Source organism: Seriola lalandi, unplaced genomic scaffold (genome assembly GCF_002814215.2).
Source record: "Seriola lalandi dorsalis isolate HSWRI2012SDOR001 ecotype SW California unplaced genomic scaffold, Sedor1 jcf7180002054861, whole genome shotgun sequence".
Taxonomy (NCBI): Eukaryota; Metazoa; Chordata; class Actinopteri; order Carangiformes; family Carangidae; genus Seriola; species Seriola lalandi.
Genome location: NW_019525414.1, coordinates 4780825 through 4807335, shown reverse-complemented (window position 1 = coordinate 4807335; position 26511 = coordinate 4780825). Strand labels below are relative to the sequence as shown.

At 40.3% G+C, this 26511-nt stretch overlaps 2 protein-coding genes across 3 annotated transcripts; both read right to left on the bottom strand.

Annotated features, from left to right (window-relative positions):
• Positions 1 to 16761, bottom strand: atf7a (activating transcription factor 7a). Of its 2 annotated transcripts, XM_023427514.2 has the most exons (12): positions 16686 to 16761; positions 11369 to 11440; positions 8017 to 8113; positions 7681 to 7793; positions 7073 to 7237; positions 6648 to 6796; positions 6075 to 6168; positions 5849 to 5968; positions 4640 to 4789; positions 4160 to 4348; positions 3614 to 3719; positions 1 to 3031 (listed from the first exon to the last, which is right to left on the bottom strand). In XM_023427514.2, the coding sequence occupies exons 2-12, from the start codon at positions 11414 to 11416 to the stop codon at positions 2799 to 2801; spliced, it is 1464 nt and encodes a 487-aa protein (XP_023283282.1). In that variant the 5' UTR covers positions 11417 to 11440; positions 16686 to 16761; the 3' UTR covers positions 1 to 2798. The 2 variants fall into 2 exon arrangements, with proteins under 2 accessions (XP_023283282.1, XP_023283281.1); XM_023427513.2 differs by lacking the exon at positions 16686 to 16761 and having other exon boundaries at positions 11369 to 11482.
• A 2801-nt stretch (positions 16762 to 19562) lies between these two features.
• asb8 (ankyrin repeat and SOCS box containing 8) lies at positions 19563 to 25337 on the bottom strand. The gene is made up of 4 exons (XM_023427633.2): positions 25241 to 25337; positions 23850 to 24026; positions 23653 to 23757; positions 19563 to 21655 (listed from the first exon to the last, which is right to left on the bottom strand). The coding sequence occupies exons 2-4, from the start codon at positions 23976 to 23978 to the stop codon at positions 21020 to 21022; spliced, it is 870 nt and encodes a 289-aa protein (XP_023283401.1). The 5' UTR covers positions 23979 to 24026; positions 25241 to 25337; the 3' UTR covers positions 19563 to 21019.
• Positions 25338 to 26511: the final 1174 nt, after the last annotated feature.

The following is a 26511-nucleotide window of genomic DNA, read 5'->3' as shown; positions in this document are numbered from 1 at the left end:
TTAAGATGTAGTTTCTTTAATTAAAACTGCAGCACTGTAAGTGTTCATAGTATTCCACTTGGACATGCATGGAAAAGTAAATATATTCATATAGTACAGATATGTACAGTACAAGGACAATTTTGAAATCATCAGTCCAACAATGGGAGTGTGAAAAACCATTAAAACACTATGTGCAACTTTCACATTGTTGCATTTTTCATCAAATTGCTCTTCTCATAACAATTCTAGGGAACATTAATATGCCAAAGACTGTGATGATGATTGTTATTTAACCAATTAAGTAAAAATAAGTTAGACAAGGACCATCGGAAGACGCAATCAAATTCTTCTTAAAAGATATGACAAAAGGGATAAAATCTCTTTTTGAAAAAGGACTAATGAAATTTTTCTGTAGAGCAAACAAACAAACGAAAAAAGAAATCCGTGTGTTAAAAGAAATTTGTTTCTATATTCATCAGTACAATCAGAAGCGTTATGACAAAAGTTGTATAGTGCTGAAATAGCACACAACAAAAGAAAACAAGAAATGACAGAAAAGGTGCCAATGACATGAATTACATGAAAATATGAAAGCTAAATATAGTTTGAATTTTCATTTCATATGAACAATCGTCTATAAGGGACTGCCAGCCAAATATAGCGCCAGCAACAGAGTACAACAAAATGCCGGGCTCGCCATTGGGACTGTAGGACAAGAGGTTCAGTCAAAGGTGAAAAGTATTAAGGTTGCTGAGCAAATTCCCATTTATGTATACAGTACAAATAAGAGAAAAATACCATTTAAAAAAAAAAAGACCAATAGAACTGCAAAAACTTAAATGAACAGAAATACAAAGCAACAATAAACTTGCATTATTATTTTAGTGCATAAAGACATGCCCTTATGTTAATGGACAGATATCTTGTTTTTGAAATATCACATCTTGCAAATATATGATCAGACAAAAGAGGGACAAAAATATACAGGGACAAAAAAAAAAATGCTTGTTTAGGTGCTAATGTAAAAATATACTGATATCTGGGTAAAATATGTTTGTGGGATTTATGAGGAACTGGAACCATTCAGAAACAGTCACAAGACATCTGAACCTTTTCCTACGAGTGAAGTTGTCTTTGCTGTGTCCCTCCAGCAGATGACAGACAAGTGTTGTATCATTTCATGTCACCGAAGAGAGACGAATGGTTAATTTAACTCTTCATTTTAAATGCCTGGAGGAATCATCAACAAGTTATTAAATCTTTTTGTTCCTCATTGATTGTTTTTCTTGATGAAATGAACAAATTAAGACAAATATATTTTTCTAAGGCTCCATCAATTTTCACACGACCAAATCTGCGTGTTTTTAAGTGGGGATATCGGAGGCACCAATGTGATCTTAAGGCAAAACTACCAGAGATTGTGTGTGAGACTGTGTAAGTGCAAGTAACAAGCAGTGATATACTGTAGATTGTGTCACTGTGACCTCTGAATCACAAAATAACAGTCCGGCTATTGACTGCCTGCCCCAGAACTAGTACCAGGTGGTCTTTGGAGATTCAGAGATCTGATGTGTTGTCATTATGGCTTAGTTTAGGTTTGGTAAAAAGCAGAGACACTAAGGGGTTCATCGCACTTCCAATGAGCAGCAAGGATGTGCAACCATCCTGAGAAGTGTGAAAACAACAGTTACAGAGAAACATAGTCACTAGAATAGTTTCGGATAAAATGGAAAAGGCATCCACTTACAAACCAATAAACACCAAAACCGCCTCTTTTAGAGGAAACGTTGAGAAGGAGAGGAGAGGTTAAATTCCCTTCAGGTTAGAAAATAATATTGCTCAAAAAAAAATGATTTTAGGATACTACACTGTCTTGGACAATCCAATGTATTTTGGTTCTGTGGACTAATCTTGGAGGATGTGCCAATTAATTAAAAAAATATAGCTGCACATACTGTATCAAGAACATAACACCCTAATAGAAAAAGTCACATGCTAACAATCTAAATATTAATGTATCAGATCAGGAGTAGGCAAACTGCTATGTTCTGATGTACATAAATATATACACACAGAGCCAATCACACACACAGTTTATAAATTTTATCATAAAGGGGTGTAAATGAGGTAAGTTTTGGGTCCATGTTGAGATCACTTTGAGGTGGAACCATTTACAAAAGGTTTATGTGAATATTTGAGATCTAAGTCACTGACGTCTAGACAACTACTGCATCTTTGGAGCCGAGGGTGTGTAGGGACCTATGCTATGACGGTATTTGAGGGTTTGTGTATGGCTGAAAAGTTGAGGAGCACAAGGCACTATTCCCTGCTGAAAACAGTGTAAAGTCCTGTATGTTGTTTGGTATCCGATTTGATCAAGAATGTTTATGCAACACCCGTGTGTTTCAAACTGTGCACGTGTGTGGTACGTGTCCACGTGGGAAGTTCATTACGGCAGTACACTCAGAGCGATGCAGTCCTACAGTCCAGTGAAGAGTCATTTTGACTGAGGGTGAGGAGAGATAGAGGGAAATGGGGGGTGGGAGTGGGGGGGGAGTCCAGCCCCTGTAGTCTATGGCAAAGGTAACAGGAAGCTCTCTCAAAAGTCTCAGTCCATTCCCAGAAGGCTGCTGCTGAGCTCCAGGCCACAGCATGATGGCTCCACAGGAGGGTCAGAGAGAGCAGAGGAGAAACAGGGGAGCAGAGGAGGAGATATTTGGACTTCTAGACTGGGGAAACTGGGAGGGAGGGGGGTGTCCGCTGCTCTTTTTTGCCCTCAGTGGTGAGCCAAGTCTTGGCCGTGGTGGCATTGCTCATCATCTGGCAGCAGATTGAGACTGTGCAGCCATGATAATGTGAGAGGGTCCACTCTCAGCCCTCTGCTGCTGGCCCATTCCTGCCAGCACAGACATAGCCATGGCCTCTGCTGCTGCCCTTGAGCTCAGGCCATTCTGCCCTGCAGAGGGGCTGGGCGCCAAAGAGCTGTGCTGGATCACCGGGGCAGGAGAACCTGTCGGCTCTGAGGTGTCTTTCATGCTCTCCTCTGCAGCTACGCAGAAAAAAAGAAACAAATCGAGTACAAATTTATACTTTGATAGCTAACACATTTAACTTTTTAACTTGAATACACTCCATAACTTCCACACTTATGTTTGTTGTTTAGCAGTTAAATTGAGACTGCTGAAGTGAATTTAATCACAGTGCAAAAAGAGTTCTGTCCTGAATAATTCTGAGTGAGAAAACAAACAATAAAAGTACAGGAAACTCAAATTCATGAATTTGTAGCTAAACAGGTGGTAATTACTACTTACAGAAATTTCATGAATTGCAGTAAAAATGTAAATGCTGTTCCTTTATCCTGGTCCAGATGCTGGGTTTTAAACCAAACGAACTAATAAACAGTTTATTACAGGAAGTAAAATGGAGGTTTAGTTGTTGGAATATTGTGAAACTCAGCAATGGGTGAGTTTTTACTAAGAAATTGTGAAATGGCAGTGACATATATGTGTTGTCTTGGCTTTAATTACATCCACCTGAAACACCCGAGAAAAATCAGAGGTCGTTATGTAATGTTTTCTGTAACTTTAAATACAATCAGGCGAGTACCATGGCATAATTGCGCAGGACTCACCTAAGTAGGCAGTCTTCTTCTGTAGGGTGGTAACAGGACAGTCCTTGTGGGCCAGCAGCAGCTGCTTCAAATGAGCCACCTCGTTCCGCAACAAAGACACTTCATTCTGAGAGGATGGAAAATCAGGCCAATCAAATTACATATTATAGTTAGACATACAGTGAACCCCAAAGAAAGATTATTGTCGATGCTGGTCAAATAATTCAAAAAAGTCAGTCCTTTCATACCCCTTTCCCCCTAATGTAATGTCATTGTTGTTTTCTGGCTAAGAATTGCTCTAAAGAGAGTGGGCATATGGTGTTAAAATTATCTGTAAGCCTAAATAATATAATGAGGATGTGAGATAACTTGTTATGTATTCCAGAGTTTCATCTCATGTAAAATTACCCAATATTCCCTCAAATTGATTTTTGCCTATCTGAAATACACCTGAAACTTTGATTGTTGAAAGCCTGTCAAGTGGGCACAGTGTGACTATGCACACACTAACAAAGGCATCCCACAGGCCACATTTCATCTCCGCACACCCACTCCAGGCCCACTCACCGACAGTGAGACGTTCAGGGTGCTGAGCTCCTCGGCCTTCTTCTCTAGGGAACTGACCCACAGTTTGCGTTTCTGTCTGCAACGCGACGCCGCAGCCCGATTCCTCTCAAGGAAACGCTGCCTTCGCTCATCTGGGTCATCGTCTGCTGTCCGCCGCCGACGCCCACCTGTAGGCTGTGCTGGAGATACCTAGAGGGGGGAACAGGGTGAGAAGGAAACCGACAGATGGGAGGGGAGCGGAAGCAAGAGGAGAAAGAAAAGGGAAGTTTGAGTCATAGTTTCATCATTTTAGTCAGAACACATCACAGTCATCTCACGACAAGAAGTACAACCCTCATTTTCTGTAACTACAACAGGTGGTATGCCATATATTAAACAAGCTTTATCTCAGTTACTTTTGGGTATTTCTTAAATTTTCCAATGTTTAAATCACACTGGTGTGTTACAGTTAAGGCTTCGACTACAGACAACACAGTGTACCTGAGGTTGTGCAGGTGATGGAGCATCTGGCTGTTGGACAAGCAGCTGGCTCTGCTCTGCCCTCTGAGGCACCATGGGGCTGCTGCCCATAGCCATGACCCCCATACTCTGTCCTGATGGGCTCTGCTGGGACAGCGCAGCCTTTAGACGCTTAAGGAGAACAACGATATGACCAATATCATTAAAAAGCACAGGCACCAGAATATACAGCCCAAATCAACAGTATAAACAGTGTAATGTCAGTATAAAGGAAAAGACTATACAGCACTGTAAAGGCAAAGAAAGCACTGACACCACAGGTCAGATTCAATGACAATAGCACTTTTTTTTGTGTATTGTACTCCATGTTAACCCATCGACTCATTTAAAGTTTCAGCCAAGTGAGCTTGGCCTATAACTTGGTTACTAATCTTAAATACAGCCGCAAGTCAGTTGTTAATCACACTTACGCAGCAGATGCATCATGTCATGAAGATAATTTATTTTTAGTGACGAATATTTGTGCTTTGAAATTCTGCTGCTGACAGACTGCTCTGTACGCATGAGATAAATCTATTTGACTGTTTTCTGCTACATCGCTGATGTTTTCATGATGAAATCTAATCCAGTGCCAGGTTGTCCCACCCCTTCCCTCAGGACAAGCCTGGATTCTCTGAGGAATGACTTTAAAAAGGTGCTGTAGCTCTGCAGAGATCCTTGCACATGTTGACTTGACAGCATCAAACAGTTTCCAGCTTGTTTTCAGCAGCACATTCATGTGACATCCTGTTCTATCTCAACCCTTCTGTACTGGGTTCAGCTTTGCATGTTCCTGGAATAATTTTCGGATGATGTTGCTTGATGTTGACGATGTTGCTTTGTGATATGGAGCATTAGCTGGATGTCAACAATGACTTGAAAAGTTATACAACTGGTAAACAGCACCACCAATGATAAAGTGGATACTTTGTGTATGTTGTATTACAATAAACAATGACCACACTCACTCACTTCATCTGGGATCCTTGTATAGAGATCTGTGTACACTCTTTAGTGTCATAAATTCAGTACAAATTGTTATTGCGGTGTAAGAGTTAAATAAACAAGTAACTGCAGAAAAAAGTCATATGATGAACAAACTAAGTCAGTGCAGAGGAAAGCCGGAGGGTGAAGATGGAGACAAAAAGAACAGATAAAGAGATAAAAATAGAGAGCTAATCTAGTGCTGACCATCTTGGCCTCTGAGTGGATGCTGTAGCCAGAGGGGGAGTTAGAGCCGCTGCTGCTGCCTCCCAGAGGAGGACCAGGGATCCCAGGAATGTTGGGTACCATGCACAAGGGTCGAGCCAGCTGGAGACCAGATACAATACACAAATACACATCTATTAACGACTTGAACCAACTTCTTAGCTATAAAATTGAAATACAACATATTAGGACTTTTGGTTTGCCTCACATTAATGACAGAGGGAATCTGTACGGGACCAGGGAGCAAAGGCACTGCCTGACCAGAAGGAAGCATCATCATGGGGTAATGGCTGGTTGGCGAACTAGACAGACAGACAGACAGACAGACAGAAGAGGGACAGGAACAGGAAGTTCAGTCATGTTTGCAGAAAAGGTTCTGTAACATTGCAAGTAGCACCATTTAGGAGAACGAATCCACTTCAACTCCACAACATTCATACTTCCAAATCGTGCAGACAAAAACTGCACAAATGCACAGAAATTCATTTCATATTTAAGTCAAAGTCAAGAGGTTTTTGAGAGACCCAGCATGTGTCAGTTTAATGATAGGAAAATGTTTAAAATATGCACAGAACAAACATATTTCAGTTTGTGCACCCACAGAGAACATGATGACTTATAACCATCATATAGGTTCACCAGTGTTGTGACCAACAGATCAATAATATACAAGTGATACTGTCATACAGTGTTTTTAAGACTTCTTAATGGAAATTTCAGGAGGCAGATCATGGTTAAAAAGATCAGCAGAAGTCAGGAGAAGGATGTTGATAGAGCTCACCCCAGAGTACGATTGGAGGGTGGTGCCTGTGTGATGACAGACGTCGGTGACGGCATGGTGGGCTGAAGGGCATCAAAGCCCAAGTGCAGTGGGAGGGAGCCTGGACGCACAATAGTCGGTGTGGGGGCTGAACTCCTGGGGGGGGTGTCCTAGGAGATTAGTGGTGTGGGAAGTTATGTTTAACAGTTGAAACACATGTTACAGTCATTCTCAATAAAAAAAATAGAACTGTGCTTTTTGACATGTCAGGAAACACATCTCTATGAAAAAAGATGATATGATTCACTTCCTTAAGATGTATTTATGTAATACAGCAAAAGTCATCATAACATGTATAATTAAACACACTCTTTCTAAATCACTGAAGGTCCCACCCTCTTCTTTATAAAATCATACAACTGCCTGTACTCCCATTTCTGACCTACCTTTCCTTTAACCAGAAGCTCCGTGCTGCTGTCTGACTGTCCAGAGATAGATTCTGGGCTGCCTGGGGGTGAGGAGTCGACCTCTACAGGTGCCTCCTCTTTCACCTTCATGTCTGATGGCGTCTGTAAGCTCATGTCCAAAGCCACAGAGTTGGCAGCAGGGAGCTGAGTAGGACAGATACAGTGAGAGAAAGATAAAGAGAGTTCACAGTACTTATCAAAGATAAGATTCTCATAGACTACAGTACGTTAAAAAGAGGAAGTGGGTATTTATCACACAAACCAAACAACCACAGCATCAGTTTATGAAACACTTTTTTAACTGCAATAAAACACGATGCAACTAGAAATAAAATCATCCAAATAAACTGTTGCAATAGTTAGTTTAAACTGTGATGATACACAGACAAAGTGCACAAGGCGGGAATTTCTACAAGCAATAATTTCTGACTACATCAACACTTAAGTTAAGAAAGAAGGAAGTAAAAAATAATTTTTCACTTCATGGGAGTCTTTGCAGAAAATTTCCTTGGTTCCTGTACACAGTAATGCGTGCAGTCATACACACACACACTCAGACAAAATCATCCACCCCAAGCCGGTCTTACAGAGTTCTTGGCCCTCTTTTCATCATCGTCTTGCTCGAAGGAGCTGGCCAGCTCGTTGAACAGACCAACCTCCTCGCAGTTCTTTAGGAAGCGGGTGGGAGTAGGTGTCTGGTCTGTCAAATGGGAAAGATAACTATAAGTAACACTTTCACACTTAGTTCACACTTAGCTTTGAATATAGAAACCCGTGTCATAAATGTGCCTTTGGAGCTGCTTTTTTTGAGATTGTACTAATAGAGTTGACGCTGAGGTATGCTTCACAGTCTTCATCTGAATGCCAGGGGAGGATATGTAACTAAGGGGAAGCTGAGCGTTTGTCTTGTAGACAAACAGTACCTGCAATTATGACAGAGTCGGTCCTGGGTGGTCCAAATTTCAGTGTCATCTCATGCTTGTGTTTGTGTACAGCCAAGTGGTCCTCATTGGTAAACCGCTGGAACAAGTGAGCAAGAAGATAAGAGGAAAGATAAGTACGTTATATGAATTATCCTGGAGGTAACTGTCTATTTGTTCCTGGTGACCTAAAGAAGCAGCCTCTAGTGCCTTAACCCAGATATCATATTGCAATAATCACAGACAGATAATCTCTTGGAGATGTATCCCAACGCATGTGGCCTATACCATATACATTGTGTGAACAAACCACAAAGAAAACTGTATCTGTGGTGTACAATGTCTTGGAAGCCGTGTATGGGCCCATTATCGCTGCAGGATAAGGGCTCAAATATCCTCAAACCAACTAGAATTATCTAGAAAAAGAAAAAGGGCTTGTATGTATTATGTATGTATGTTGTATGGATGAGACCTGAAATAATTTTAGCAGCAGAGAAATGTAGGGAATGATCAGTGGTTTAAAATGTCAATAAAATGATGAACTGTAAAAACTGAATAGCATTGAAAACACCAAATGAGCTGAAACATCAAAACAGGTGCTGCAAATGCAAGTGTAATGTGCTTCTACAGAAGAAAGCTCATTGTTGTCAAGCTAGTCAGTGTGTAAAACATTCAGACGCTGTTAACTGTGTCTCGGTAAAGCTCTATACTGGAGTACATTCTGTTGCCTAATATCAGGTGGAAGCCACAGTGGAAACTACAGGAGGTCTGGCAAAGAGCACCCGTAGCCATCCTCTCCTCTGAGACACGGCACTTCTTCTTCTTTGGAGAAGTGGCGAGGTGAATCAGTCAGAGACGTAGGTGGAATAATCCTGGCTCTGGCACCAGCCTATTCACCATTCGCTGCAGCCTATTTTAGGGCGCCGCGTTGCAGTTGCGAGTTCAGTCGTGAGAGTGAAGTGGAAACACAGTCAAGTGTCATGGGACTTATTTTTAGCCCGACCAGGCAGCATCACCAATACAACTATATGTCTCTTTCCTCTGAACAAGGTGGCTGGGTCTTGTGGAGAAAACTATCTCCAGCTAATCTCCCTGTATGAGATACTGGCAGCTAGGATTACGTTGCCCCACACGGTAAATACTGGGCATCATGTAATAGGGGGCTGCTGTTGTTGTTGTTGTTTTTGTTGTTGTTGTTGTTGTTGTTGTTAACTTGGTAAAAGGAAAACCCTGAGCGAAGCCAGGAGTCAATCATACTTGTTCTATTATGGGCATGATTCAGACTTTCCTGGTAGACAACTGTTGCTTGTAAAGGGCAGCAGTAAAAAAGCACGAGGTACTTGTAACATAAAGGATGTTCCATATCTAAATATACACAAATAATCATCTTCAAAGATGACTTAATTAAAAGCAAGAAAACATTCCTAAATCAGTCTAGACTTAAGACCACAGCACAAAGTATTGAAAACTGTGAAGCACCGAAGGTTTGTAAGCAAACACCTGGTCAGTTTTGTTTGTTAATTCCTTGATCAGACAGTTCTTGATTTAAATCAAGAATTTGCCAATTTTAGACTGCGTTTTATTTAGGTACATTTCTGGCAGCTTGTGTTCAAACAACAGTTAAAGCTGTACTGATCAATAGTTTTGATAACCAATGCATCAAAATGTCTGTGTGTAATGTGAATGGGATATGATGACTGCCTATCACTTGACTGTGCAGCTTCCCTCGGCTCTGTGCAGAGTTTTGTGTCTTTCATTGTTTTGGTTTTCTGGCCAACAACTTTAGTGTTTCGGTTCAGTCCAGCTGCTCTCAACAACCCCCCGATTCCAGCTCTTTTCAGTAAATAAAATCTGATACATCCACTGTACGCAGTACGCACTGCCCACAACCAAACAGCAGACACACAAAGTTAGTGACTAACGCTCTCTCGTAAATATAATGGAGCACTGAGCAGCTTGAGCAGATATTTCCCTCAGGAGTTGGCAGAGACCAAAACAGAGCTAAAAGAGAGGAAATATATGAAAATACTTGAGAGTTTTGTTTGAACTTTATTCTGCTGCCCTCCAGTGTAACGTCTAATGTGGCTTTAACATCTGGGGTTGTATTGTAAATTTTTTTTTTTTTATAAACATGTTTATTTTGCTCAAAGTAAGGTGGTGTTGTGAAAACAGACCCAAACATCTAGCACGATCACACCATACTACAATCCCAGACCTGTTTATACAACGGTTTGACACTCAAACAAAGCTGGTGAGAGTGCCACAGCTGTAGACCAGCACTGTCATCAATCGTCACTTTGCCTTGAAAAGCTTCCATGTGATTCTGTTGCTTTAACTGTCTTTAACTAAATTAATAATGATGTCTACGAATGAAATATGCAGAGTATTTACAGCACAGAAACATGTCAAAGGAAAGTTAAAATGTCTTTTTCTATCAGGGAAGGCGTCCCATGGCATCCATAATGTTCTGAGAAGAACACAACCAAACAAATCATCATTTATTTATCCAACACACGCATGTTTAACTGCTTTACATGGCTGCTGTTCAAACCGCAAACCACGTGTACAGTTCACTTCTGATCAGAGAATAGAAGTTGGCTTATGAATCACAAATGTTTCTTAACCACATAAACACTTTCTTCCTCCAGAACCCAAGAGAGATAATCCATCTCTCTCTCTCTCTAAGGATATCACACCCAACTGGACACAGCAGCAGACAGCTAATTGAGCACAACATTAGACATGATGTTTCTTGTGTTGGATAATCATGAGTCCTGGAGCACCCGTCTTTTAATTCGCTGTGTTATCAGGCCAAGCCCCGACAACACACCACGTTACTGGCATGTGAGCGCACTATTGGCACTCAGCTGAGTCACTGCCGTGGCTCAAACCTGTGTCTGCAGGCGCTTCAAGTCAACAGTGACAGGTTGAAACAATAACTGTGCTCTGATTACTCACTGGAGCTTCCAGTGAGTCACAGTTAAAGGAGACAGCATTGTCTCCCAAGACAGCATGCTAACTACAATGCTATCGGTGCGATGATCATTAAGAGTACTGTGTAAATCACACCTAGTTAGGTCATTCTGGCAATGACAATAAGTGTTTTGGCAGACCGGAAGTCTCTTAAGGGTCAACATGTTCTCATTGTATTTACAGGAAGCTTTATTGTACAATATAAATACTATACGTAAATAAAGTATCATGTAAAGTATAATATCTTTGTTCTTTTGAAGGAAAATACATTCAATCATAAGTACTTACAGTCAACTGTAGAGTACTTACACAAAGGCAAATACCCGACAGCACACACACATGCACACACCTGAACCCCAGGACAAGGAGGGAGAAGACTTACCTGCCCACAGCCAGGAGCATTGCACACAAAAGGTCGATCGTCCCCCATTTTTGCAAAGAGCTTGCAATGTAACTGTGGGAGAGGAGAAGAGGAGAACATTGCTGCAGCTTTTCTTGATTTGTGAACTGGAAAATCCTGAAAACAACAAAACAGGGATGCTGTGGCTTGTAGTCTTTAGTCTGAGCAGGAAGCCGAACGCTATTTAAAAATAACCCTGGCAAAAAGGAAAACACGCACAGAGGCGGCGAGACGAAGTTTCCCTGGTGATACTTCCTTCACACAGGGGGGCTTCAGGTTGGCCAATGAGGAGCCGCTTACAAGAGAGGACGACAGCTACCATTTACAAAGACATCTCCCTCTCCTTCTCCCTCTGTCTCATTTTCCTTCACTTCCAATCCCTCCCTCTCTCATTACCACTCCCTCCTCTCACCTCTCCAGCACCTCCCAACCTCTTCCCTTGTACCCCCCATTCAGTCTCTCTCAGCTGTTTCTCTCTCTGCACCATCTCTTTACACTCTCATGTGAATCCACAGCACAAATATCTTGAAATGGGCACACTGACACTGACCTGATACTGTACCTCACTTGTACTCGTTGTCCTGGTCAATTCTTTAACAGATAATGTTATGATACTTTTGCCACGACCAGTGGTGTTTTCATACAATAATGTAACGTCAGAGTGGGTGACACTTTGAGCTGACAGAAAAATTATGGGCAATTATTACTCGATAATTGATAATGAATTCATCGTTAAAGAATCTGCATCTTTCATGCAAAAATAGGAAAATATGCAGATTTCCTGTTTCTACGTCATATTCAGCGAAATATATTCTGGCTTTGAACAAAACAAGATTGTCATTTTGTAGACTAAAATGATTAATCAATAATGACAATAAAAGTTAGCTGCAGCTCTAGTGACATGTACTCTGACAAAAAAAGTAAATATATAGACCAGTTAAATATGGTACCACTTTACTGAAGCTTGAGACAACTTTAAACTACTATTATGATATTTTAATTACAACAATTCAAATTGTATGTTGTGTCATCATTATGTAAGTATTATTTAAGTATATCCCTGACATCTACCTTTGCTGTCTGCTTGCTGAGGTGAATTCAAATAAAAAATATTATGGTTATTGCCCAGAGACAGTATGATCTAAAATCTGACTTCTGATGTTTGTAGTGATTAACAACTAATTATGTACAGTTTCAGAGTCTGCACATCCAGAGTGGACTTCACACTAACTGGTTGGTTGGAGTTCTGGTTAGATATGATTGGCTGTTGTTGTTTATTCGCAGGATGTTATTGGCGTGCTATTAACAAAGCATAAGGATAGGCACATAAGAATAGCACTGTTGGACATTTGAATGTACTGGAAACATTTCTAAGGCTTTCCACAGGACTACAAACCAAATACTGGATACCTCTCTTCCTCAGTACATGCTATTGTCAAGAGTTAAATATGCACATGCTTCTGTTTGGTTTCCCCTTCTGTTGTGCCTGGAGCTGAAGTGACATAAACTAAAGCTGTGTGAGGCTTACTGCTTCTATCAGCTGTCTCCACAGAGGAGAATAACTGCTCACAAACCCCCCCCGCCTCAGCCCCATCCCCAACCCCAACTCCACTAAACCACCCCACCCTGCACTGCTCTGCACAGCTGAACAACTCTCCATGTGAAGACAAACTGGGAAGTTTACAAAAATAACTTGGTCATTAATTTTAAATCAGTGAATTGGAGGGGTGGCAATGGCGATGGCGATGGCGATGGCGATGGCAATGGCAATGGCGACAAACGAGGGATGTTAATGTTTTAGCACTAGTCTCGGCTGGCCCAAAGTGATGTCTGGCAGCTATTACACAATGCTGTCCCACTGACAGTACAGCAACTACCAACATGCATCAAGGACCTTGCTATGTATACAAGTACAAACCTTTCAATAAATAAAAGCCACTGATTTCTGCAATATTCAGTAGGACTCAGCCAAAACGCATGAGCAGGGATAGCGGCTGACCTTAATGATTTCATACTAGCCCTTTGTAAAGCTTGTGCAATCATGTTAATTTAAAAAAGCTGCTGATGCTTCAACTAACTTACAGCTTCCACAAACTGCAGAGCAATTTCAGTTTAACATGTTTACTATTGTAATATTACTGAGCAAATTAATCTCTGTTGTACCAACTACATGGGTTGAGCATGTAGCCTAAAATTATCGAGTGGGACAGATTATTCATTATGTTGGCGAGGCATAAATGTCTGAAAGTTTTCCCAATGTTGAAGTCAGTACATTTTCCTCCTTCCTCCCTCCGTTTCTCCCTCCGCCGAGGACAGCTGCCCCTGAGCCAACACATGATTACTGAAGCCTTGCGCTGGAATACAACGCTCTCCCATGACGCCTGGCCTGTAACAGGCCTAACCGTTGTGTCCCTCAGCTCTATGTCTTTATGAGGAATGAGGCCTGCATCGTGTTTGCGAGCAAAAGCCCCGTCCCTCTCTGCACGGATCAAAAGGCCGATGTGGCAGAGCAGTCTGATTTCTTGCAGACCTCCCATGCTCTGGAGAAAGACAACAGATCAGTGCCAGGACCCTCACAAAGTGCTTCCAACCCATTGAGTCTATTTGGGCTGAGATGTGTCTGCAAACAAGATACAACGTCTAGCTCGTTATACCGAGGGTGTGGACTGTGTGGGGAAATGTACACATCTGGTGTGAGGAGTGGGAACAGATTTCAGAGTTTACATCTTACTAAAGACATGCTAGACATTAACTTGGCTGGCAGGCACCAACATAAAATGTGGGATTTGATCTTGTGGGAAGTCCACCATAAATTCCAGATGACAGGGGTGGAAAATATTATTTGTTTTCATAGCTCCCCAACAAATATCTTAACCTGATTAAGACAGATGTGTCGAGGTCTTTTCTTTAGAATCTATTTCTCAGTTTTGTGGTGAGACAATCTACCTTGAAGGACATCTTCAAAAACTGCAACTCTGTCCAAAAGGACAGGATACTCTTAATTTGCTAATCTGATTGTCAGATATGTCTCACTGAGAATAGACTCCAAGAGTAATTAATGAGTTGACAGTGTTAAGTTTTACAGCACACTGTAAAATGCTCTTCTTCATTCAGACCTCAACTCTGTGAGAGACAATAAATCAGTCTGCTAGTTACATTAGTCCTGATGAACGTCACTGATATTCATTACAGGCATGGATATCAAGTCCACCTATTTTCGCCTCCTTTCATCCAAGGTGACATGGAAGCACTCAAAGTGCCCTAATTCCTGTCCCTCTCATTGAGCTGCTGCCAAAGTCCCACCATTAACTTGGATTTCTCCGACTCAGCAGGTGTAGAGGAACGAGTCCCAGCTATAATCAGCCTCAGCCATCCAGTGTTTGATGCAGCCTGCTAGGAAACTGACTAAACAAACTGTATTAATAGCTCATGCTGCAGCCATGACTCTGGAATCTGAGGCTTGAATTGCCAGAGGGTAGGGGAGACCCCACAAAAAGAAAAAAAAGTAAAGGAGGGGGACGGAGACAGTGAAATAGTGAAAGGAAAGAAAGAAAGAAAGAAAGAAAGAAAGAAAGAAAGAAAGAAAGATGCAGTCAGCAGCAATTGGTTGAGTCAAGGATCAGGGTATTTGCTGGATCACAGGTGAGGTCTTTAGGCAAGGCTTTAGAGACCACAGATCTATGCTGCAGCTGGGTGTGTGCAATAGCTAATATGTATTTATGTAAGCAAAGTGAACATGAGATTTGGTAAATGGAACAAATGAAATCCTATATCCATGTCTGCATAACTAACAAGGCCTAAAAGCTAAACCCATGCCAAGCCAGCAGACAATGCAGGACAATACAGGATGGACCCAAGGCACTTTTCTAAAATTAAATCAAAAACACTGTGCTGATGTGATTCCCGGTGGGCAACTTTTACAAGCACTTGCCGTGAGGTACTGGTTCTATAACTAGACATTCAAAAGAAAAATACCATGTCATTCGATGTTTTGCTTTTCAACTAAAGTAGAGCCAGTGCAGCCTCAACCTGGTGCTAAATCACCAAGTCTATACACTTAATGCTCAACAGCATTATCAGTCCAATATTGAATTTACAAACCAAAATAAAAATATACAGACTTTAAATCACTGACATCACTAACTGTGATTCATATACATATATACGGTATATGTGTGTGTGTGTGTGTGTGTGCGTGCAAGATTAAATTATTCACCATGTAAGTAATGTGATGACATTTAAGTTGCAGTCAAATGCATGTCATTAGTGTGGGTCAAAATGTTTGGTTGGACTAAACAGACTGCAGTTTTCTGTGGTGTAACAGTTCTCTATGTGATGGAATGAAGTATAACTCTGCCAAAAACATGACCTACATTCCTAACGAAGGTGTTGACATGCATGGGGATGCGGATCCTGGGGCGTTCAGCAGCTCGAATTGCAATACTATGGATATCATTATTACTTGAGACTTTGAATTCTTTTGAGGCTCTCCTTGCAGATCCAATTTATCATCGCATAATATTCTACCGCCAAAAAACAGAGAGGCAAATATTTTCCCTGAGGTTTCAGACATGTAAAAAAAAAAAGGTCAGTGTCACACTGAAATCCCAAAGTCCTGCAAACTTTAGTTCCTTCTTCCAGACAACGTTGACTGGCTTGAAAAAGTTGGTCTTTCTTAGCCTCCATTACCCTCTGGCTATGTACGGGCACACTTAGCCCTGCCTTTTCCCGTAACAAGACCGCCTTTTCTTTTCAGCAATTGGCTATAAGCACGCCAGTCAACTGCATCTAATGCATGCAATGCTTTAGACCCTGTCAATAACATCGACTGGTTGGATCTTATTGGTTACAAACCTGAAATCAACTTTTTGTATCCACGCAAAACTAATGGCTAGCTGGCGTGGCTAGCGTTAACAACAGGCCGAATGCACGTTCAAAGTGAGTAATAACAGCGCTACTACCAGTCTCTGCGATGACAGCGAACACACATTAACACAAATCTAATTACCCCCGAGGTGAACTGGCGTATTTTAAAGACATTACGGACTACCACAATCAGAAAAGTAGAAAAAAGCTAGCAGTTGGTTGGTTAGCGGACTGACACTTGAGTGCAAATCGAGACACTGGGTCCGAATGAAGCGCAGTAGCTGCCACAACAGTTTTGACAATTAAATAGACGCGTAGTTTTAGCAACAACAAACACTGAAAACTGTCGCAGAGGGTGCTACGTTGTCATAGTTTAGTGCAGTCGACATATCTATGGAGAATTTCAAGGGTAATAAAGTGTTTACAAACTCACCCTTGCGCCCCTCTCTCTGGCTCCCCTCTCCTCTCTCTTGGAATTTGACACTCCCCTCGGCGACGTTGAATTATCGCGAGAGTTGACAACGGTTAGGGCTAGACGTTTAAAATATGGCCTAGACATTGAGAGCAGGCACTCTTGATTTCGGACGAAAATTTAACGACTTTCTTTCGTTTCTGATATTTTCAAATTGAGAAGATTGGAGCTACAGGGAAATACTAACTTCGACCAATCCAGGCTGTGGATAAAAACACACCAGTTGTATCCACTCAGCGTTTGGCAGACATGTTAAAATTTATGATTGGTCTGTTGCTATCAAAATATGTAACTCTATCTCAGTGGAGAAGCACAAAAGTGTGGGCCTTGCATATATGCAACCCCGGTGTGTGCCCTTCCCCTTTTTCATACATGCACTGTCACAGCTGTACAAGTAGGCAAGTAAACATCTAATTAGAGTCATCAGCAATAACAGATTTTAAAAAGTCTTTTTACAACATTACAGAACATTGCACTATGTATCAGTGGCCACTTCAGCCGGGCCATAACATATATCTTTAGCAAGTTTATAATGTTCAGTTTTTGTTGAAATTGTCAGAAATAGAATAATGTATATGGATTATAATTATTGATGCATTACATCACTTTAATGTGTGCATCTAGTGGACCTAATTTGAATTAAATATTGTCAGTAGCTTGTAAATAGTAATTTATTTATTGATTAAATTCCATATCATTATTTTAATATATGCAAAGTAACTAAAGCTGCCAAATAAATATGGCAGGGTTAAATGTACACTATTTGCCTGTGAAATGTAGTTGAGTGGAAGCATTCAGTAGCAGAACATACACCTAAAACTACTCAAAAGTGCCTAGGAATTGCATTTAAGAACAATCCACACAGAATAAGAAAATGTTGTCAGTGATGTAGATAATGTGTATTTATATTGATCTTTTTTCTTCAGAGGCTCATTAGAAGCTGAAGTTGTCATTTAAAACTTTAAAAAGTACTCTCAAACAGGATCCACATAGAATCAGTGTGACATTTCTTAAAAGTGATTGTCCATGCATGTTGTTTTGTTATATTATAGGACATAAGTAATTAAAAAAATTATATATATGTTTGTTTTGGAGCTTATTGTCTTTTAAGTTATATCTATTATTATTATGTAGAGTTATTTTGTCTTTTTCAACTTACAGTAAGTGGTTAAAATCATATTTAGTGTCCTTCCTCTTAAAATCCCTGTTCGAACTGCTGTTGCATGAAATGTCCCAGTTCACGTGATAAAAGTAGCCTGTTGAAACTACTGTATGAACATATGAACGCAGAAAATAAAGGCGGCGTCTTCCCCTCATGCTTTGTTTTTTGTTTCCTTCCTGATATTCTCACCCTATTCTCTCTCCTTGGAAGTGAACGTCCTGACTGTGGAGGCACATGGCAGCATCGTGTACAAACACTATAGGCAAAAATATACAACATACATTCATGAACATGTGATCATGCCAATTTTATGTTTGAAAATGCATAACTCATTAAAGATGAACAAGCTGATGTAATCCACTGCGATTATTACTTCTACAAATATACAAATTGCACTGAACGCCTCATCTCAGATGCTATCGTAAAAGCCAACTCATGTGAATTCAGAGACAAAGCTAGAGAGACCCCCAATGGATGATTTGAGAACTGAATGTGCTTAAGTTAGCTTTGGTGAGCTTTTAAGAGATGGAAAGGGGCTGTTGGCCCTGGAAGATTTAGTTCACCCCTGTTTCCACAAAGTAAATACATCTTTCACATTATCAAAAGACACTGAACTAGTTTAATTTTCACTGTCATGTATGTAGTCTCTGAAATTGGGCACGACTCACATGACCATTTTAAATTGCACATCTGTATCTCAGTGTACTTTAGACCCTGATGAAAACTCTTTGAGTCGAGGTGTATTTTTTTCTGATTTATCCATGATTGAATAAGAGGTTTTTAACTTACAATAAGAGTGCCTTGGATTTCCTTTAGACTTCCAACCAATACCAAGAACTTTCCTCAAAAAGTAAGATTGTTTCTTATTTTCACAGCTCTAGCTAACAGTTCTGACTGTATATTATGTACAGTATATACATATCTATTGGTGGTTTCTCATATTTGAACTCCTCTGGGCCTCTCATTGTAATGACAGTGATTCTGTCTAATGAGTGCAGTAAAACTGTAATTACACAGACACTGAGAGATCACAGCTGCATTCAGTCCTGACCGCTAATGAAGTTTCACACAGTTTAACTGCAGTCTAGCCTTTCCTTCACTAGGTTACTATACATGCCGATGTAAAAATTTTAGACCTAGGAGTTACGTAGACATCCAAACATTGCCAATATGTCCCTTACAGATGCATGTCAGCTTCTAATCCCAAAGAATTGAGCCTGGACTATTTGTTTGGTAATCAAAAGAGGGAGGCTCAATCACATGTATTTAAGTTGTTGGTATTAGGCCTTTCTCGTGGAAGACATGTTGACATGTCACAGAAGAAAAGCACAGGGGTAAATGATAAAATGGATCATGGCTGAATTCCATTTAGCTGCTGCAGTTTCTGGCTCCTGGTACTGTGCATGCTGCCTCACTGTCACTGGCTCACTGGAATATAACAGAGCCATTGTTAATTACCGATACTGTCTGCTGTGAAAAAGGTCTATGCAAATAAAACCATAACGAGTCCGGCCAATAACATGAATGTGACACAGTAGGGTTACACAGACTAACCCTACTACAGCTGAGTCTTTAAAGTAAAAGCACCTACTCATGATTTGATAAATGTATTCTGTAAGTTAAACAACTTATGATTTCACACCTTTTGTAAATAATAATGGCGAGAGAAAAATGAATGGAATATAAAGGCTTTTTTTTTTACTTTCATTAGGTTGACAAAGAAAAAAAGCACTTTTGCAGGTGCACACAAGACATGATCTAAGGGGTTCATTTTTATACATCTGCAGAACAAGCAAACAAAATCAAACACAGAAATGGTAAGAGTTCAGACAAATACCATAACAAACTTAAATACATTTTGCAAGCATATTTAGTGACTCTTTTCAAGGACAAAAACTTAGTAATCATGCCAGTTCATGGTTCTAACATTTAAACATTTAATTTAAAATAATCTTTAAACATATGCTGCAAAATGTTGGACCTGTGAGCACCCTTGAAAACCCAAACTTCTGCAAGTTAAGACTGGAAACACACATTGTAAAAAAAACAAAAAACATTTTATTCCTCCTTGGCAACTGTAACTGCACCCTTTATTAAAACAAAGCCCAAATAAATATTAAATCACATATGATAGCAGGCATGTTGATGTCACTTTCATGAGCGATGAACATGATGGAGGCAGGATAAATGTGCCATCACATTTTGTGAAACCTATCTGTGAGTCCAATGATATTCTGAAACTTTTTTGTTGCCTCTATATGACAAATAAAACTATTTTTTTATGTTCTGGTCAAAGTGTGTTTAATTTTTTTTCCCCTTAATAAAATGCAGCAGTGTTGAATTGTACGGTGGTAAAATGACTGCTCCGTGAGTTCATTGGGACGTCACTCAGAGAAAGATGGCCACCCCAACTATCAGACAAACTGCTTGACATTTGCTCCTCATCACTACTTCAGGAACTGCATACTCTGACTGAATTACTGCGCAGCCTGCATTATTCCACATTAGCCCTCATTCATAAACTTAAACTCTGAAATCTGAATCTAGTCTTTAAATCTAATCTTACAATGAGCTTGTCCTTATTTTACCACCAAATTCAGTATTTAACAAGATTTTCCTCATCCTCTGTGACAAACAATAATAGCATTTTTTCATTATATTCAAGTTTTAAAATTTAACATTCAATACCTATTGTGAATTTTGCACACAAAATGAATAAGCCTACAAAGATAGCTTCCTGTAAGTAAAGTCCTATGATGAAGCCCAATATCATAGGAATTAACCTGATGTTATAGTTTTTTTCTGTACTCCATATAAAGTGGGGTAAGAAAATGTTGTTGCACCGAGACTTTTAACAAGCCAGTAGTTATACAACATGAAGATAATGCATTGGTGGAGGGTTGCTCTTACAGCTGAAACTGATCAAATGTATCAATCTGCACTTAAATAACTGCCCATTTAGAAGATGTGCACTAGATAATTAAAAGAAACATGGTTGGTTTTGTTCAGCTCTCCCAGTGCATGAATCTGTATTGATTTGCAAGAACGATAATAAACGAGGGCCACTGTCAGACACTATCCTACAATTCATGGGAGACACTTCCCTGCCAATACATGCAGTGTGATGAGCACCTCAGTCTCTCAGCAGTAGATAGTCTTTGATAGTCTCTGGTAAAGGAAGCTCTTTTACAGCAGTGGGGAGGAACTGCACTCCGAGACTCTGCCGGACAGCACAGCGTGCCAGAGAGCGCAGCGTGGGAGCCTGAGCCACCATGTTGGTCAGCCTTGCCAGAAGCTGGGGATCTTTATTCAGCTCCCTGGGAAGGGTGCCGTCAGCCCGTCGGATCTCAAATCGCCCTGCTGCCCGGCACAGCAGCTCAAGGCACTCCTCCTCCTGTTCAGTGCCCAGGCCCCGGGCCAACAGAGCCACTAGTCGGGAGATAGGGGTCTGGCCCTTCAGGTTGGTCACATGGACCTGGGCTCCATAGTCTAATAGCACTTTGACACTCTCCAAGTTGCCTTTCATTGCTGCCCAACTCAAAGGAGTGTCATTGTTGTAGTCCCGGGCATTGGGACAGGCCCCGCTCTCTAGCAGGGCCCTCACACACTCTGGGTTATCTTTGAAGGCGGCCCAGTGAAGTGGAGTGTCCTTGTTGCCATCCAGGGCATTTGGCTGGGCCCCATACTCCAAGAGTAGCTCCACGCAGCTCTCATCCTTCTCCGCTGCATAGTGCAGTGCTGTGCGGTTGTATCCATCCAAAGCATTCACCTGTTAAGTAAAGTCAATATATTAAGCAGTCATATGCTAAGGAGTTGACAACACTTTTTAACCGCACATATACAACGACTACCGCAAAGTGGTAGGTCTTGGGCACACAGACTGTGTGGGCGTCTCCAAGAGCTCCACTTATTTTGGTTCATATACTGTATGTGCAACAGCACAAAGTGTGAAGGTTCTGGGAGAAGTGGTATATAGATCTAATTGTGTGGCAATCGGGCACCAAGATACTACACAAACTGGCAAAGCCTGATTCAAGGTCAGACAGTCCAAGCAGTTAGCACTGTTTGTGCTAATCATTGAGCTGATCATTGATCTGATTATTGAGCTGACCATTGCCCTGATCACTGCACCGTCATGAGCTCTTACAATTGAAGGGTTGGTTCACCCAAATTACAAAGAACACTTTCAGAGGAACTCCTTTCTACCAAAGATATAATCCCCATTAAAACTGTTCACATGGATTATCTGAAGTAACAGCGACACTGTTTCTGGAAAAACTTTTACCTAATTTTTCAACACGGTGAGAAACTCGCACTCAATTCCATTCATGTCCTTACTATTTGAGTGTAGGTGGAAATCTCAAAGATGGATATCTCCAATTCTGGACATGTTTAACCAGATCTATCTGTAAGGCTGTATGTCATTAGTGGTAACGGAGAACTGTTTTTTTAATTTGGTTAAACTGACCCAAAAAAGGCTTTACTCGTAGTTTTGGACATTTTCACCCAGTAACTACGAAAAACATATTTTATATTACTGCCAGCTATCAATATCAAACACCACTAGTATTATTAAGATTAATGAATGCAATTTCCTACCTTTCAGGCAGCCACTGGTTTTGTCTCATGACAGCACAGAACTATACTCAGCGTGCAGAGATGGATGATTCCTTCAGCGAGCATCATGCTCAGCTTTACTTTTATCTGCAGCTGCATTGTAACTTAGGTTATGAACAAAGACTGTTTTAAAAACACTATTTAACTGGTGTGTTTTAAGTACTAAATGGAAACGTCATCATCTAACACTTGAGAAATGGGAGTCAAATGCCAACCTTTAAATACAAAACCTGTTAAATTGTCATTATCTAATTTCAATTCCATGTTTCATTTTCTAACAACACAGCTTTGCATCAAATTTTATGGCAACCCACTACTACATTTTAGATTTGATTCTTGAACACACCAACAGGAAGAATTTTAAAGACTGCTCTTGCTCACACCTGAATTACCTGACAAAGATAACATATCTTTGGCAAAAATAAAACTGGCCATCATTTTCAGCCGGGCCCATTAAAATGCTCACATGGCCGATTAAACAAAAAAATGTATGCGGACACCAAAGACAGAGACAGGAATCCTAGTTAATGTGGCTGTGGAACAATGTTGGAGCTACCCCCTGCATCCCCGGCATCAATTTCACCATTCCATGAGCAGACGTCAATGCTGGATGTAACTGGATGTAACTACATTACCAGAGAGAAACGGTAAGACTTAAACTCCTAGCTTTCAAAGCTCAATGTAGTTAATTTTTGCCACTCTTAATAGCATATACAATGTTTGCTGTCTATATAATTACATTTACTGCAGTAAGTGAGAAAATGCAAATGAAGATAGTGATTCGTGAGTTTGCTGCTTAGGCTGTTCTCTGTCAAGTGCACTAAAACTTCATCTATTTTTCATTTTTCTATTTTTTTTACAAGTTTACCTGTGGACATTTAAGTTAAATATTTTTTAATTTAAAATAAGTGCACTGCAGACAGAGTGCAGATCTATTTGCAGACAATGCAAACAACAGTGTTCAATAAATGTTAATTTACGTTCAGCAATTTTGTGTCTAATTTGGTATTGTTATTAAATTCTTGTTTTCTTTCAGAGTCAAAAAAAAAAACGAAAAAGATATCAGCTCTAAATATCTGCATCAGCCATTGAAAAACCCATATCGGTCAATCATTAGTTCAGTGTATGCAGGAGTCATCTGTGACATACCTCTGCCCCCTTTTCCAACAGCAGCTCCACACAGTCGGCATCAGCGACCATACATGCACAGTGCAGGGGTTTAAGTGTGCCATGCATCCGGTTCACATCAGCTCCCTTAGACATGGGGATAATGATGTCAATATAACTGTTGACAGTGGGAGATTTTATTCATGTAAAGTAGAACTGGAAGATGAGCAGATGCCTACCTTACGAATGAGATCCTCCACATTGTCGTGTGGGAATGAGCGGATGGCTGCGATGGTGCGGATGAGCCGCTCAGACAAGGAGTATTTACTTTGAATGCTTTGCATGATGTACCACATAGTAGAGCTCATGTGTAACAGAGGACCATGGCACCCGGGCAGGGGTGACACTACGGCACACTGAAATACAAACTGGAGTTAAAAACTGTAAGACACAATGGAGATTCATCAGCAGTCAGAAAAAATTACCAGAATAAAATGAATCAAAAAGCAAATTAAATGAAATGAATAAAAGGCCCCTAGGGTACTTTTAGTTATTCTGGGTAATTAGAACTCTTCATAGGTAGTGGTTAGGGTGTGTGTGTTGCCGGACTATTATTATTATTATTATTATTATTATTACTTGTTGCTTTAACACAGAAATGCACTCATAGCATAGTGCAGTGCTCCAAAGTAATTGGCTTTATCAATGCTTATATAAATATGCACATAGAAACCTTTTTAAATTCATGTCAAATTAACTGACACATACTGTAAGTGGCACATAATCAATTTTAATGCGACAAAGGATATTGAATATTGAGAGTCCAGAATTAAATGACTATATATTAAAGTTTATTACAAATATAACTATGTTTAAAGTACACATAATATGAGTGGGGAAGAATCATGATTTCGAGTGTACTTGTTGATGTTAAGATCAAAATTTCACGTCAATACGTTAATGTATGATGACAATCATGAATAACGGTTTAGTAGATTAAAGCAAATTAACCATTTTCCAGTGTTTTCATCACAAACATGTTGGACTGATGAAATATTGTCAGGACACTAAGATCGGACCATGCTGTCCACATAATGCATGCTTGTACTGTCGTTTATTTGAGACCAGATGCCCAATGTTGTTCTGCTGCTGCTACTTACTTCGAGTCGCCCAAGAACTGACTGTCAGCAAAATTACAGCCATGTAAATACCTGAACGTAAACATGACTGACACTGACAGCTAATGTTAGCTCGCTTGAAAAGGACATGCTCCACAACAAAAGAAAAGAAAACACGGTATGCAACAATGATACACACTTAAAATCATGGGACTGTTTTTAAAAAACAAATTAAAGTTAATATACAAATCACAAATGCTACTTGGCCAACAAGCAGACGCTGACATTATGGTTTAGAGGAAAAAAATGATCCCCGGCTATATTTTCACCAGCTGCTAGCACCAAGCTAGTTAGCTAGCGAGCTAACGTTAGCGTTGATTTGCAATGGACAATCGACACTCGTAGGAGGAAGAAAATCAAATGACATCCATTTTCAAATATTTGTGAGCACTCTTTGAAATGCTCTTCGCATCCACCACCGATAAATGACCGATGCTAATAGGATAACGTACCGTTTTCGGTCCACGGTCTGAAGGTCTGACAGGTTGCCGTACTGACTGTTTGCTTCTCGTTTTGACATAAACAGCCAACAACGTCACCGCTGCGGCCACGCCCTCCTCCTCCTCTTCCTCCTCCTCCTCCTCTTCAAACCCCTGTTTCTCAGTATTTAAACCCAACTGAACTAACAGTCGCTTTAAACCTCGACAACTTCAATTGACTTCATGTTTTGTGTCAGTACCGGCTGTTACGGTGTCTGACTGGAAGGTATGTCTTTGCCAAGTGTACTCATTTCCCCAATATAGGCAGGTAACGTAATGGCAGCACCACAGGCATCCACTACATACCACGGATGCCTTCAGATCATGTCCATGTAAAGAACGGTCGGCTCCGCGAGAGACAAGTGGCTTAACAAATCAACTGAAGACTGACGGGTGAGGCAGAGACAGACCCCGGTGGACACAACCAAGCCAAACGACCCACAAACAGACAGTCATATAATAGTATTAATAATAATAGTTTCCTATTCCGTCTGGGACTGCGGACACTTGGCTTTGACAGCCAATAATACAAGGGAAACAGGTTGCGGTGGGGCCCGTTATATATTGAATATTAGTCTAGGGATTTAAGACTTATTACTGATTATTACCTTTTCATTATATTTCAGATTAACCTATTCATAATTTAGTCCACAAAACATTTTTGTGAAAACGGCCATCAAAAGCTCCCGGAACAACGGGATCAGTGGTTTCTTTAAACGAAGCTTTGTCTTCTTGGTACCCCTCATCCGTTTGTATGTTTACAACTTGTGATCAGTTCAACCAAAGAGTGATAACTCATACATTTAATTTGAATGTTTAAAGGACGCAAGTAACAATTATTTTTATAATTGGGTATTATTTAGTCCACAGAATATCAGACACGTCCCTAGTGCCCAACAATCATCGTCGAAACGATCGATTTGTCAAAGAAAGTCCAAAAGATATTAAATTTACAGGAATACATTACACATTAAAAACAAGCCAGTTAGAAACCAGTGTTTTTTTCCTTGATAAATGGCCTAAACGATTACTGTCATCTTGAACACATTCACATCCAGACCTTCATTATCCATTTGCGTCCTGACATTGGCAGTTATTTGAATCATTAGGTATTATGACCCAGACGCCATTTTCATTTTTCATTTTTTAATCAATTAGAGCTGAAACAAGCAGTTGATTGATTGATGTCTCAATTTAAAGAAAAAAAAAATACATAAATTGGAACTGGTAATATATCAATTTGT